Source organism: Loxodonta africana, chromosome 4, assembly GCF_030014295.1.
Source record: "Loxodonta africana isolate mLoxAfr1 chromosome 4, mLoxAfr1.hap2, whole genome shotgun sequence".
NCBI classification, from domain to species: Eukaryota; Metazoa; Chordata; class Mammalia; order Proboscidea; family Elephantidae; genus Loxodonta; species Loxodonta africana.
Window position 1 is genome coordinate 151,857,290 of NC_087345.1, and position 15,707 is coordinate 151,872,996.

Consider the following 15,707-nt stretch of genomic DNA (forward strand, 5'->3'; position numbering starts at 1 on the left):
TTTTATAAATATATTCAAATACAAAGGGGAACAGTATATTATTATTTTACAAAATGCTCAAGCAACGCAGCCTAATAAGAAATGTAGAGAATTTTTTTATCACCATGAAATTAGAAGCTGCATTTCTAAGATACTTTTGTTTATCTGTCATGACATTAAAATATTAAGAAATGAAACAGGGTAGCCATTTTCTTCCCTTATTACTTCCCTAATGGTAACATTTGAAATTTCCTTCATAATTCAGAATGGCGAGGCCAATGATGATGGTACTGGTCATACTAATGAAACAGTATAAAATATTGTAAGGAAAATTTCATAATAAAATGTGAAAATATTGGCTTTCTCTTCATTTATAAGACTAGTAATTTCTTCATTTAGATCTTCTAAAAGGATACAATTATAAATAAAAGATATACAAAAACACATTTTATGGCCTCTCAGACAAGTTTTACAAAAGGAAATGTTCTCAAGTACTGTGTGCTTGAAAATAAAAAGAGACAGTAATAGATACAGAGAAAAGACGAGACAAATATAGTATTGTCACCTTTACCAAATGCCTTTACTCTAAAGCTGCTAAAATACTATTAGAAAGAGAGGTGCTACTTTATAGCAGTTTAAATGACAAAAACTTTAAGATCACTTGAACTAGATTTCCTGGAACAGGATAACAATAATAAAGATAATTTAGCTTGTACTCTAAGGTTACTTCACAACCTTAGTTGAAATTAAAAACAAAAACAACTGTATGTATGTATGCATGCGTGTGTATATATATATAAAACCCCAAGTTATGACAGAAAAGTATCAGTTACTGTAGTCAAAATATACATAAATCATGAATCCTTATAAATATTAACTACAAAAAAGGAGCTGCATGCAAGTTTTAAAGTATAGTAAATACGTTGTGCATTTGTTGAAAACAATCAAAAAGCTCTTTAAAACGTTATGTAATAGGTCTAGTACATTAAAATTTTTGTATGGGATAAAGTATTTTATTTCAGTTCATTATTTCAATTTTGTAAATCTTTAAATCTACACAGAAAGAAATTCACCAACATTATCTCTGTCTCTTTTTCTTTTCAACTACTCCCTTCACTGGTGTAAATTTTTCTTTTCCTAATGACTACAGGAGAAAGTTATAATTTGGTGCACAAAGAGATCTTTCACTTAACTTAAGAATTAGAGAGTCCTATGAGGCAACACATTTCACATTTCTAGAAAAACCGTTGCACCAGAAGGGCCAACACCCAAAATCCAAATACAGAAATAAAAATCAGAACAAAATACACGTTCTTTTTCAGACCACAAAATACCAATGATGTTTCCTCAAATGATGTTCCTAAACTTGAACATTTTCCAAAATTCCAAATAAAGTTTGTAAGACTTTAAAATTTACTTTAATAACCAAGTACTCTGAACTCTCATTTTATGATTGCTAATATTTTTAATAAAGTTCAATAAAAATATTTCCTTAAGAATTAGATTTCACATTTAAAAAAATAAGGATTTTAACTCCTCATTTTGTGTAAAGTTATACGAGATACAGAGTACATAATCTAGCCACTTTGAACAGAAATATTCCTTCTAAAATATGAACATATAAATAGTCTTTTTAATCCATGCTTATTTAGAAATTAGGACTGCTGAACTGAATTTATTTTCCAAAGCCCCCAAAAAAGCTTTGCTCAGGTAGATTTTGATTTATTTTCAAGGTTTACATGTTCTGTAAGCATCAAACTGGGGGTACAAGTTGACAAAGACGGTAATGAATTTTCATGTGGATCTGACAAAACAGAGGGAGGAATGAAGAATCTGACTTATTGTTACATAATTTGATCTTCACAGAACGTATTCTCAAATCCCATTTTAGTTAAGAAAAATCAAGTCTCAAGAACTGTGGCAAAGGTAATTTAGTAGCTATGTGAGAATAGGAAGCAAGGGCTATCTGACTGAAGATGCTACATACTATCCTTCACAAATAAAAAAAAAAAAGAAACTGCGTCACGACTTCGTGTGTGCACAGCTTTAAAATGTGAGTGCCTAATTACCTTTTGAAATGTTCTTTTGTGCCAAGCCAACATGGTGATGAGGGGCACAGGAAAAGCTTGAAGCTTTTAAAGAGTAAGAGAATGACCCCAAAACAAAACAAATCCATTGCCATCAAGTTGATTCTGATTCACAGTGACCCTATAGGACAGAGTAGAACTGCCCCATAGAGTTAAAACCCAAAACCCACTGCTGTCGAGTCGATTCCGACTCATAGCGATCCTATAGGACAGAGTAGAACTGCCCCATAGCGTTTCCAAGGAGCGCCTGGCGGATCTGAACTGCCGACCTCTTGGTTAGCAGCTGTAGCACTTAACCACTACACCACCAAGGTTTCCCCACAGGGTTAAGGAGACCTAAAATATGATGACTGAAATAGAAAAGCTTAGCTCAGAGGACTAAGGAGTCCATAATAATAATAACCCAAACTCGCTGCCGTCAAGTCAATTTCAACTCATAGCGACCCTACAGGACAGAATAGAACTGCTCCATAGAGTTTCCAAGGAGCGCCTGGCGGATTCAAACTGTTGACCTCTTGGTTAGCAGCCACAGCACTTAACCACTACGCCACCAGGGTTTCCAGTCCGTAATAATAAGGAATAAAGTCAAAACAGAGGCATCTAACCTATTTGTAAACTGACTGAGCTAAAAGCTCAACGTAACCTTTCCCCAGACTCTACCTTTATTGCCTGGGAACTAACCCCTATTATTGTTAAGAAAACAAGTTTCTCTGTAGTCAGTCTAAAGAAAGTGAATACCTCATGAAAACTTATTTGTTCCCTGATGGAAGCTCTTTGTTTCCAATCTCCTCTGGAGATTGACACACCGAGCAACGTAACCTTTAACAGACCACTCCTGAAAATTTTCATCATGTCATTGTCTTGTAACCACCATGAAACTCCCCTTGGACCCATGTCTTTCAATTATGCTTTTGGCCAATCAATGTATTCATATAACCAATAATGTCAAAGACTATGCTTTACTTTGGCTTGTCTTTGACTGACCTTGATCACTGTAAACCAATCAGAATATTGTGTTTTGTACTTCTAGCCCTATAACCATGTGCCCCAAACTTCTTCCCCTTGGATTCATGTGTTTCATTTGCTGGGACTCTGTGTTTCCCCACTGCACTGTTCTTTTGTGCTACAGCTGTCTCCAGTCCCTCGATAAAACTCTTTACCTTCAATTTTAACCAAGCTTTGTGATTTTGCTCATAGACATTACTTGGTGTCAGATACATGGGATTTCAAAGACGTCCTGCCTTCTACGACCCTGGGAACATTGAGACATGGCCCAGCCGGCAGAGCCTTTTGGCTCGCCAGATTCCCAGAGATCATCTATGGTTAAGTCTCCCGAACCCAAGTTCTGCCTTCATTGCATCGAGCTCTGCGACTTTTATAAGGGTCTGTCTTTACTTGCATTTTCAGTTCACTCTCTGAACACTCTGATGAGTTTGTTGCCAAATTGTTTGGTGGGGCTGTTCCTACAATACTCCCAGGTCTATACTGGGGAGATCAAGGTTCGAGCCCTTTAAGTTTGAGCTTGCTTTCTCTTTCCAAGTTATAGTGAGCATTCAGGTTTCAGAGCACATTCTGCCCCCACCCCCTACCCCCCGCCCCTTACAAGTTTGTCTGACCTAGGTCTGGTGCACATTTGGTGTCGCGCCTGACTCAGTATTGTGGAGGTTACCTTAAGGGGTGGGAGACCTAAAGTAACAGTTTTCGCAGCCAGGGTGCACAATTAAGCACTGTAAAAACTACTTTAAGGAGCAAGAAACAGAAAGTAATGCTTCTCACGACCACTTTTTGTTTTTCCGTGTACACATTTGTTATTTCACAGGTTTTTCAGGTTGGTTGACCTCACAGACTGATAAATTACGGACTTTTTCTGTTTCATTTTAACTTGCTTCTAGTCTAAAAAATTATATCTGAGTATCTGACTTATATCAAATTAAAAGCCACTGCTAACTAACAATTGCTGTTTGTTTTTTTTTTTTTTTTTTCCATAAAACTGTTTTCACCTGCCTCACAATCTAAAAAAAAAAAATTTTTTTTTGGGCAGCTACTCTAAGAAACTTTAAGATAAATTAGTCTATTTGAAAAGTGCACTGACCGCTTCTGTGTTATCAGGCAACTGGGCTGAATTCATGCTACTTGCATTTGAAAAAGTGGAGGCATAGCTCCACCAATGACTGAGGGCTTTGCCAGCTTTGCCTAAATTTTCTAACTTTCAGAAATGAAAAAAATCATTACGTCTCGGGTTTTCAGAAACCATCACACAAGTGACTATAATTTTTATAAACCTGACACTAAGATAAAGAAAACTTTTGAGTCCGAAGTAACCATTATTGAGACCCTTGCCCAAGCCTGATTTTTTTTTTTTTGCCCAAGCCTGACTATAGATGAGTCCTTTCAAAAACTCAGCAAACTCCTTTTATATTAATGATGTAATATATTAACGTAAACCTTTGTAAACTTTTGCCTCCAAGTGTTGATGAAAATTGCTGCAATTAAAGTCTTTTTTTTTTTTTTGAAGCACATAAAAACCCACCAGTGCTGTCGAGTCGATAGGCTATAGCTAATGTCTGGCCATTCAATCTGGCCACTAAGGACCCTCGGACCAACATACAAAGTAAACCCCATCGGGATAAGACATCCAGATAAAAATCAGTTCTGTTCCTGATAAGTTTTTGTTATTCATGTAGAGTGTCGTGGAAAAGATCCCTTCCAACCAAATAAAAACCTTTTTTTAACAAAAGAAATAAAAATTTATATAGAGATATAAAAGATATAGATTGTTTAAATGAGCCTTATTTCAACAGTGATTGTTTTGTAATACATAGATTTAAGTTAGTTTCCAGAATTTTTTTGAATAACTTACTGATATTAAATTGGGTTGGTAGATGTTCATTATAGAGTTTATAGGCTCTTATTTTTTATGCCACAGGAAAAAAATGTATTTATTTTTACAAAAAAAATTTTAAATTTATTAAAAATAAAATTTATTTAATATAGCTAAAGTTCTTATTCTTCATGGCTAAAAGTTCAATGAATTGATTTATAAGAATTTTTAGGGGCTTTAATATTAAATAACATTAAGCTAAGAATTGGGTTTCTCACTGTTAACAAAACTTTCTTTAAAACTAAAGAATTAATTTTTTTTTTTTTTAAATGCAATCTGTCTCAAAAGCAACGGTTCAACAGAATAAATTCCTTAATCAAAAAGCTAGCCAATGGCTTTGGAAAAACTAAGACTTTTACCTTTAAAATCTTTAATTAAATAACTTAAATATTGTTTCTCAAAAGCCTGTAATAAGCTCCTAACAATTTTGAAACTTCACAAAAAGCCAAAAAAGAAATTTGTTTCATAAAGAAAAAAAAAGTGTTAAAAATGTTTATTTAATGTTATAAGTTTTATAAAACATGCTGTCAAATCAAGAGAAAGGCCAGACTTTCTTTTGGTTAAAATTTTGTGTTAATGTTTTCTCTCATGTGTTTTACCTGACATTAGACAGTAAGTTCATTCTATTATACCATCATTTTATTACCCTTTCAATTACTAACTTGGTCACAACTTTATTTGTTTTAAAATCTAGCATCATCAAAGCCAATGGTGTCACCTATGGAATTTTTACTGTTCTTTGTAATAATAAATTTAAACATGAGGTTAATCATTATGCTTAGGGATATTTTTGTCTAATGTTTTTATCTTACTTTATATAACTTTGCATTACTTTTGTAGCTAATTACCATCAAGTCTTCTCACTTTTAAAAATTATTATAAGCTAACCAGCCATCTTTAAGTTTGCCATTCACAGACAAGTTTACACCTTACTGATTCATCAAAAACTCAACAAAAATGGACTATATCAGACTCCATAAAAAGAACTATAATATTTTGAATATAAACATCACTGACTGAGTCAGGACTTTTAGAACTCTTATGTAGAGTTAACAGGGCTTTTCAAGTTGCTGCTGATCCAAAAGAACATGACATCAAAATTGGCTCCATAGAGCTAAGTGAACTAAACTGATTACTGTTAAGATTTATATAAAAATACCACTAATATACAACGTCCTATTTTCTAGATGTAAGAAATCATTTCTTTCCTTTCTCATCCTTCTTGTCTTTTTTATGGAAGAATCAGCAATTTCAGGAACTAATAAAACTATACTGGCTACAGAATATCCTATGAATTGAAAAATGTTATGGCTCATGTGAAAGCTCTAACTAAAATATATTTAAAAATGCCACAGACTCTAAGAAATAAGCGTTGCGATAACTATGGGGAGAAAAGCAGTTCTTCAGAACCAAATGGCCCTCCCTTATGTTACTTACACCAACCCTAATACTGTTAAATACTGTCAATATTTAATCCAAATACTCTGAAGAATGTTTTCACGGGTTAAGAGAGTCTTTGACGACTGAAAACCAAAATCTTAAAATCTGTCTGATATTATTCCAGGGCATCATATATGTTAGAAAAATACATCAGCTAAAAGATTCCTTGGAGCCTTGTTGGAAACACATATGTAGTTCTCCTTACTGATCCTTATACCGTTAAATTACAGAGATGTTAAGACTTAGATACACCCAATTAACAAAGACCGTGGCTCCTGTATTAAACTGTCCAGCGAACTAAAGGACTCAAACGGAAATTCAGCTGCCCTGGTAGACAGAAGCAAACAACTGAGAGAGAAGCAAACAGTTCCACCCAAGATCACAAAACAAGACCTCATACAAGCAGCTAAAATTTTTGGACTGTGTTTTATAATCTTTACTTTCCTGTTTATCTTAATTACCTTCACCAAGTCAGTATTCTCCCTTAGTAAAATATGCTGTACAGAAACCCCAAGGTAGTTACTCTTTATTTAATACTTTTAAAGTGGCACTGTTTTATCAGCTCGGATTTAGAGATTGGTAATTTGCCACCTTTTACTTTCTGATTTACATCCACTCCTTTCTTTCCCACGTATATACTGGTTATTAAAGTCAATGAGCTTCTATTTCCACTGGCATAGGTGATTCTTATAGGATTGTATTTAGGTTGCCTTATCCCTGTATCGGGAAATTTCCCTTCATGGTGTTAATTCTTTATGCCTAACACTTATAGCCTTTTAAGTTGCCTTATTCTATTAAGTTACGATTCATAGATTAGTAATTTTAACTAATTGTATTCATGCTAGAATTATTAAAAAAAAAAAAGAATTATTAGCAGGATAAAAAGAAGGGAATAAAGGAAATAAGGAGAATAAAATTAGGATCCTCTTGCAATATTTCAAAGTCCAATTTCGTAAGAAAGATAAGTAAAGTTGAGCTTGGCAAAACTTAGCCCAACCCTTCACGATCTTTCCTATTTTCTACACAACCCCTTAAAGTACTAGGACTTGTTCTATTAGTAGCTGGAGTACTTATTTTGTCTAAATATTTATGGTATTACTACCTGCTTGTTATATTTTTATAATGATCCCTGTTGTTTTGTTTATCCCATATGACTGTACTGGAGCTAAAGAGGTAAATCCGAAATTAAATGCAGAAACCATGATGAAACTGGGCGATATCCCTTGGTGAAACAATACTCTGAAGAAGCCCGATCATATTCTAGTTGGTATAATAACTACTTTAAGACACTGAACAGAACTATTAAACATTACAATAACCCATGTTCACAAAACTATACCTAAACCCAAAACCCAGTGCTAGTGGGGATTAAAATTTGAAAGGTTATCAACTTATAATAACGTCCACACAGAAACTTGGCTGGTAAAAGCAAATTTATCTATACCTAATTCCTCTGATTTTGAGCAGGCCCTGTGTGTTCTCCATAGTTACTCATTCCTTTGTGGAGGTTCACTATAGGTGACCCCTACCCCAAAGATTTTCCTTATGCATAGGCTACACCATGACTAAATAGTAGGAGAATAACAGGTCAATGTGCATTGAGAACTTTGGGAGTTCCTCTAGATATTTACATCCACAATAGAAGTCTACATTGGACCAGTGATTTAAAATTTAATCTCTTTAGCTCCACGCATTCTAACACTTTCCGGCAATCCTATCTACGACTACCCTACATGGAACTGGTCCACCTTGTGCACGCCCCTTCCTTGGTTCAGCACAATAAAACCAGAAGTCTATTCATAGCCTGTCAGCTACACGGTTCAAACAGATGACAACACGGCAGATGGAACGGCAGCACGACGATCCCTTGATTCGCTGGCTAAAGCAGTACTGAATAATCAAATAGCTTTAGATTTTTACCAGCTCAGCAAAGAAGAGTTTGCGACACTGCTAACACCTCCTATTGCTCTTGGATTAACACCACTAGAAAAGTTACACAAGATGTTACTAAGACTCATCAAAAAACTGTTTGGTTATATTCTATACCCCATATAACTTTACCAGAGCTCTGGTAGCCCAGTGGTTAAGTGCTATGGCTGATAATCAAAAGGTCAGCAGTTTGAATCCACCAGCCCCTCCTTGGTAACCCTACAGGGGAGTTCTACTCTGCCCTATAGGGTGGCTATGAGTCGGAATTGACTCGAAAGCAACAGGTTTGGTTTGGTTTTTTATAACTTTATCATCCTTCTTTAATATCGTCAGTTGGCTACCTAACAGTACACGTTTTTGGTTACAGTCTCTGTTGCAAATCAGGTTGATTACATTAATAATAATAATCCTTATTACTGGAATTATAAAATGTGTTATAAGATGCTCATCTGCTATGGGAACTAGAAACTCTGCTTCATCTTATACTCAGAGGATTATGTATATGAACAATGCAATCGAGAACCCATAGGAAAGTAGGTCAGGTGGTTCCTTCCACATGGCCACACTCTATCCATTCCCCACACCAAGATCAACTGAGGATGGCTGCTAAGCAATAGGATGGTGAAGAAAAGTGAAGTTGTCCCAGTGCCAAACAACCTTGCAGAAGATGAATTACTCCTTTGTGGATGACATGAGACTAGCTCTCCCTGAAGAAGAGAACTCCCCTATAAAATAAGGTAAAAATATGTAGTGGTGTCCAGCCGCTTCTATCGTGTAATGTCTAGGAACTTAAATACCTGCTGGTTCAAGAGGCCATTAAGGACAATTTAAAGTCAAGCCCATGCAGAAGGGAGTATGCCCATAAGTGTGATCAAAGGATGTTCTTCGAAATCCTTGTTCAAAAGGAAGGAATGACAGATAAAATAAAAACAGAGGCATCTAATCTATCTGTAAACTGACTGAGCTAACTCTTTGAGTTCAATATAACCTTTCCCTCACATGCTACCTTTGTTGCCTGGGAACCAACCCCTATTATTGTTAAAGAAATACGTTTCTTTGCAGTCAGGCTAAAGAATATGAATACCTCATGGAAACTTATTTGTTCCCTGATGAAAATTCTTTGTTCCCGATCTCCTTCAGAGACTGACATTCTGAACATGGTAACTTTTAATAGACCACTCCTGAAAATTTCTGTCATGTCATTGCTTTGTAACCAACATGAACCCTCCACCCCCTTGACCCCATGTCTTTCGATTATGTCTTTTGGCCAATCAATGTATTCATATAACCAACAATGTCAAAGATTATGCTTTACTCTGGCTTGCCTTTGACTGACCTCAATCAAAGGTCAGTGTGTAAACCAATCAAAATATTCTGTTTTGTACTTTCATCTCCAGGCCTATAACCATGTACTCCCAATTCCTTCCCCTTAGATTGGTGTTCCATTTGCTAAGATTCCACATTTGCCCCATTGCAATGTTCAATGCTGCAGCTGTCTCTATTCCCTCAACGTGACTCTTTACTTTCAATTTTAACCAGGCTTCGTGATTTTGCTCTAAGACACTATATTCCAGATGCTCCAAGAAGAGCAGTTTTGACAAAGATCTCAGTCCAACACGAAGTTTAGGGTCATACCAAAAACAGCCTTATTTTTCAGGTACTCTGAGTAGAGGATGGGGGAGTGGGATAGTATTTGAGCTCAACCTTGGCCTCAGGGTGAGAGAAGAGTGGAAGTTTCATGAAAAACAACCCAGGCACTAGGAAGGAGAAAAGACTCAATGACTGGGAAAGGAATTATAAAAACAATGTTTGAAAAGGAGACAGCAATGCTCTGAACTTAAGTCAATGCTAACTGTTAAATCACATGAGTTACGATAAAAGGATTGAATATTCTAAAGTCTTTTCACTCTCATATTCCTTAATTCTAATTGGTATACAGTTGGTATCTCAAGATTCCTTTGTGTCATAGTAAAATAGTTATATACTGTACAACACTGATCCCTTCTATAAACAAGAAATTACCTGACAAAAGCAAAGATGAAAATTAATTTAGGCATCATCTCTTTGAGATTGTTCTGGCAGAAAAGGGACAGAATACCCCTTCCACTGCAGGTGACACCTCATTAGAGAAGTCTTCCCTAATCACCCTCTTAAAAACAACAGTCTCTGTCTCATCACCTCCTCCCATCCCAGTCTCCTTCTATCCTTGCACCTTGCTCTAGTTTCCTTCACAGTATTTTTCTAAACCGGGCATTATGTATTTCTTTGTCTGCCTCCCAACACTAGAATGAAAGCTTATAAGAGAGGAAAGACTTTGGTTCACTGCTGTATGTTCACACAGAGAACAGTACCGGTATGTAACAGGTAAACAATAAATAATTGTTAAATGGCTATTTGAATGAATGTGGGAACCAGGTACTGAACTTGTCTAAGATAAGTTATGGTAGCTACCATTTTTTACAGACTCTAATGTTCCATTGATTATAAGATGTACCATTATTTTACGTATCACAAGGACAGAAAAAAATGCTGTCAACTATCACAAGATTCTATTAACTTTAAGAGGTAGCCTCCCTATGGCTGTGTCTGAGAGCTGGGCTTTATTTTCTTCTGGGCAGTTTTCACTATCTGCAAATACGTTTGTCTTTTGCTTGCATATCTCTCTCACTAGAATGTAAGCTCCATGAGGGCAGGAACTTTATTTTATCACTGCAGCTTTAGCACCTAGAGCAAGGTATAAGGTAGAAGGAGACCAGGATGGGAGAGGGTGATGAGACGGAGACTGCTGTTTTAGAGAGGACGATTAGGGAAGACCTCTCTAGTGAGGTGTCACCTATGCTGGAAGGGGTATTCTGTCCCTTTTCTGCCAGTACAACCCAAAGAGATGATGCCTAAATTAATTTTTATCTCTGCTTTTGTCAGGTAATTTCTTACTTATACAAGTGATCAAAGTTGTACAGTATATAACTGTATTTGTTGAATGAATATATGAATTACTAAAGTAACAGCTTAACTGTCAAGAAAATGGTTTTTGCATGAACATCCGTAATGCGGGAGGGGTATAAGGAGAATGAAGGAGAGGGATCAGGGCATTAAAAACAGTGACTTTCAAGAAGACGTCTTGGCAATCAAGCATTTTCTGAGATTGATTTGATGTCATCCTCCCTTCCCCACCCGGAACTAACTCATCTAACCTTTCTACTGAAAGTCAGTGTGTTTATATATTCTAACACACACACACGCATCTACTGCAAACGGTTATGTGCGCCACTAGACAAAAGGCTGGCGGTCTGAACCCACCCAGAGGTACCTCAGGATACAAGCTGGCGAGTCAATTAGGTCATCTCAAGTGCTAATCAAAAGGCTGGCAGTTCAAACCTACCCACTGGCTCCATGGAAGAAAAGACCTGGCAATCTGTTCCTGTAAAAAAAAATGATTACAACCTAGAAAACCCTAATGGGCAGTTCTGCTCTGTCGCAGTGGGTCATTATGAGCAAAAATCAACTCAATGGCACCTAATAACAACATCTATCTATCCATCAGCTAATCAATCAATAAAATTATTTCTGAACTGAAACTGAACACTTTAAAAGCTTCCAATTCTTTCCCCCTTGCACACAAAGATAATCTGGAACATATAAAACAGTTACTACTTCCACTGGATTACAATCATTGGTGAATATTCGGCTGACAGTTTCTTACCTGCTGTTTATTGCCTTTTCTTGTTAACATGACAAATGGCATTGTGTCTGCAGACTCTGCCTCTCCTTCCCCACCACCAAGTGGTGGCCCTTTCCTCAGCTGGCTTTTGAGATGCAAAGGAATAGCAACATCAAGTTGATGCACTTTAACAGATTCGCCACTTCGTTGCTTAAAGACAGAAATTTAAAACTATGTAAACACTCTAAGGTACATGTAAGTATAAACTGCAAACAATCCATTCAGTGTTACATCTCTTAAAATGCAACAATCATTACAGCCAGAGTAATCTTTCTGAAACACAGATGAAACCATAGAGTATTTCTCTCCCACTACCTAACACCTTTTCATACAGTTTGAAATGATCTATGTGATTTGGCTCCTATCTATTGCTTTGGCCCCTCCCAAGTACACAATGCTTCGGGTTTTATTCAATCTCCTTCAATTCCTCAAATGCACTGTACTCTCTTAAACTTTCAAGGCATCACAGAAGCTTTCCCCAGCCTGAGTTAAGTAATCTTTTTTCATACTTATAAGCACACTGCATGTTTTCCTTCAATGTTATCATAATGTATCATAACTGCCTGGACAGAAGTGCCCCGCCATACTTCGGAGCTCACCACTGTATTCCCTTTCTCCAGTGTTCTCTGTTCTTCCACTGTCCAATCATATGCTCATCATTTCCTTTTAAAGCTTCACTAGAAGCACATTTAACGTCCACATTTCTAGCAACATTCTGTTGTTGACACCGTATGTATTCTCTGATACGACAGAGACTTTCTCTATAGCTCTCACTTCCGTCTGAGCCCTCTGAATTGCCTTTGACATCCGTAATTCTACCAATAGTATCTTTGAGGCAATCTAAGCTTTTACTATTAGGCACCTTAAAACACAGAGCAGGTGATCAATAAATATTTGAGAATGAATGCAATCTATTTTGTTCAGATTAATTTTTGGTTGATATTACTAATTATCTTTAACATTTACACTTGAGTTAACAAACAACTAATTAAACAAATCTTCATGAAGACTTACTGTGTTAGGGTTGAAGATATTAATAATAAAAAGACCTAGTCTCCACTTAGTCAAATAACTCATAAACTTGTTAAGATATACATCTTACGTGCGTGTGTTTATAAGAGACTTGTAAAATCAAGCAAAATGATAATATTAAATTCCCATGTTTTAGGTCTATTTTGGATTCTCCTTTGTTTCATTAATCTATCTACACTGTCCCCAACTATTACTGCACATTTAAAATGTCTTAATATCTTGTGGAAACCCTGGTGGCGTAGTGGTTAAGTGCTACGGCCGCTAACCTAAAGGTCAGCAGTTCAAATCCACCAGGCGCTTCTTGGAAACTCTACGGGGCAGTTCTACTCTGTCCTACAGGGTTGCAATGAATCAGGATTGACTCGACAGCAACGGGTTTGGTTTGGTTTTGGTTTTAATATATTGTAATATCTAGAGCATTACACCTCTCATTTTCCAGAAATTTCCTAGCTATTTTGCTTATTCTTACAGATGTTTTTAAGAATAATTGTGTTAAATTCACTCTGCATCCATCTCCCTGCTCATCTCTTCCCCTGCCCCCGCCCCCCCAAATCTCCTGATGGAATATAATGAGGATCACACTAAATTTAAGGACGTGAATTATAGAAACTTGTCTTTACTATATTGAGTCTTCCTATGACAACTTCACCCAAAGGAAGATACTCTGTACAGTTGTTCACTTTGGGTATTTGATTAACATTTAAAAACTAGGACTTAATATAGGATTACATTTTTCTATACCTTTGACTTTATTAACATTTTTACTTTATTTCTTAACGTTGGGGTTCTTCAGGGCTAAATCTTGACCTGTTTCTCTCTTCTCTCTTCACACACTACGTCTGAGTGATTCATTTATTTCCAAGGCTTTAAATACACTCTACCATATTTATGTTTTCATGCTGTAAAACTCTTCTGATCTCTAGACATTTCCATTTTGACAACTCACAGGCTTCTCAACTTAACATGGCCAAAGCTGAATTCTTACTTGTTCTTTCATTTGTTCTCACACAAATAGTGTGCTCCATACTAGAAAACTGAATATCAAATTTTTACTCTCTTCCTGCATGTTCCCATATCCAATCAAGTACCAAACAAATCTAGTTCACTCTACCTCCTAAATACCTTTCAAATCCAGACTTCCTACTGCATGCCCTGCTACTACCCTAGATCTGTCACCTAAATTACAACAGGCTCCTAACCACTTCCACATAAGAGCGTGTCACTCCTTTTCCTTAAAAGCTTCCAAAAGTGTCCTATTATATGTCTCCATTCTCATGCTGTACCATCTTCCCACACACCAATTTCTATTAATATCGACCTTCTTTTAGTTTTTCAAACATGACAAGTTCTTTTCTGCTTCAGGGCCTTTGTACACATTGTTCCCACATTTCCCTAATTTTTCACTTAGCTAGGTCCATCTTTCTTGTTTAAAATTCATGACCTCAGAGATGGCTTCCCTGATTATCCTGCCTAATTAAGGCCTTTGTCTTATTCTCTGCCAAAGCATTCTATTCTTTTAGTTCCTTAGCATTTATCACAATTTGAAATTAAGTATTTGTTTGGTTACTTGTTAAATACCTACCTTCCCCATAAAAATGTCTTCTCTAAAGACAGTAACCAATTTAGCCTAGCTGATATACCTATAATGCTAATTTGTACTTTATCTTAGCTTTTGGCCTTACTAGCATCAAGGAAAAAAAAACCCTGTATTTCTTCTCTAAAGGATTACTCCATCAGCATGTAAACATTCTATAACCTCTTATATCTTAAAAAAATAACTCCTTTAAATTTTGACCTTCTCTAGCTATTTCTCTTCCCTTTGTAGTGAAAACTCCTCAAAAGATATCTTACATCCAATATCTTCACTTCCTCCCCATTCTCCACTGAACCATTAAAAGGGGCTTTCATTTCACCATTCTGGCAAAACCACTCCTTTCAAGTCACCAAAAGGTTTAGGAAGAGATATACCACATGACTAAAGTAAACAATTTAACAATTTTACCTCTAACTACAGAAAAATATAATTACTCTAAATTACTGTTACTTTTTTAAAATTCTAGATGGAGCTCCTCATAAAATTCAGTTTAATGTTATGAATATATTAAATAATTAAATCTTAAAAAACATTAAGAAACCAATATTCCTCTAAATATTTATATGCAAGTTATTCAAATAATAAATCAAACTTAAGAATTTACTAAATTTCCCCCAAATATTCACCTTCCACAAAGCTGGACCCCTAAAAAAGGTATCAGAAATAAACAAATATGACTCAAAGAAAAAAAGTCCACACTGGCTCAATGATATAATTCTGTCTCAAGTCTAATGTTTACTGCATTTTCTCCCACTTTACTTCAAAGAGATGTGCAGAGATGCAGGGTACAAGAAGTATTAGTAAGTTCAAAAGCTGCTGCAGAGGCAGACGTGTGGAGAGTACAGAATTAACCAAAACTCACTGTGCTGCCATATTTCATACTGAGAAGAGTCTTTGGAAAAGAACAATATTTAATACCTGAAGATTTTCTAGCATCATTTTATCCAGAGCTTGGATGAAGTCCTCATCTTCTACACAAGGTACATGCTTAAGTCCTCCTCCTTTAATCATTACCTCCTTAATAAAACAAAACAAAAAACAACA

General features: G+C 36.0%; 1 protein-coding gene across 3 annotated transcripts in view; it reads right to left on the minus strand.

Moving 5' to 3' along the window:
* The window catches only part of UPF2 (UPF2 regulator of nonsense mediated mRNA decay), a 140,013-nt gene that overhangs the window by 23,753 nt on the left and 100,553 nt on the right, over positions 1 to 15,707 (minus strand). For all 3 annotated transcript variants that reach the window (XM_010590732.3, XM_003410584.4, XM_064284855.1), the window contains exons 18-19: positions 15,582 to 15,680; positions 12,020 to 12,187 (exon numbers count right to left, since the gene is read on the minus strand). In XM_010590732.3, the coding sequence (XP_010589034.1) occupies positions 12,020 to 12,187; positions 15,582 to 15,680 (267 nt within the window). The remainder of the gene's footprint in view (positions 1 to 12,019; positions 12,188 to 15,581; positions 15,681 to 15,707) is intronic.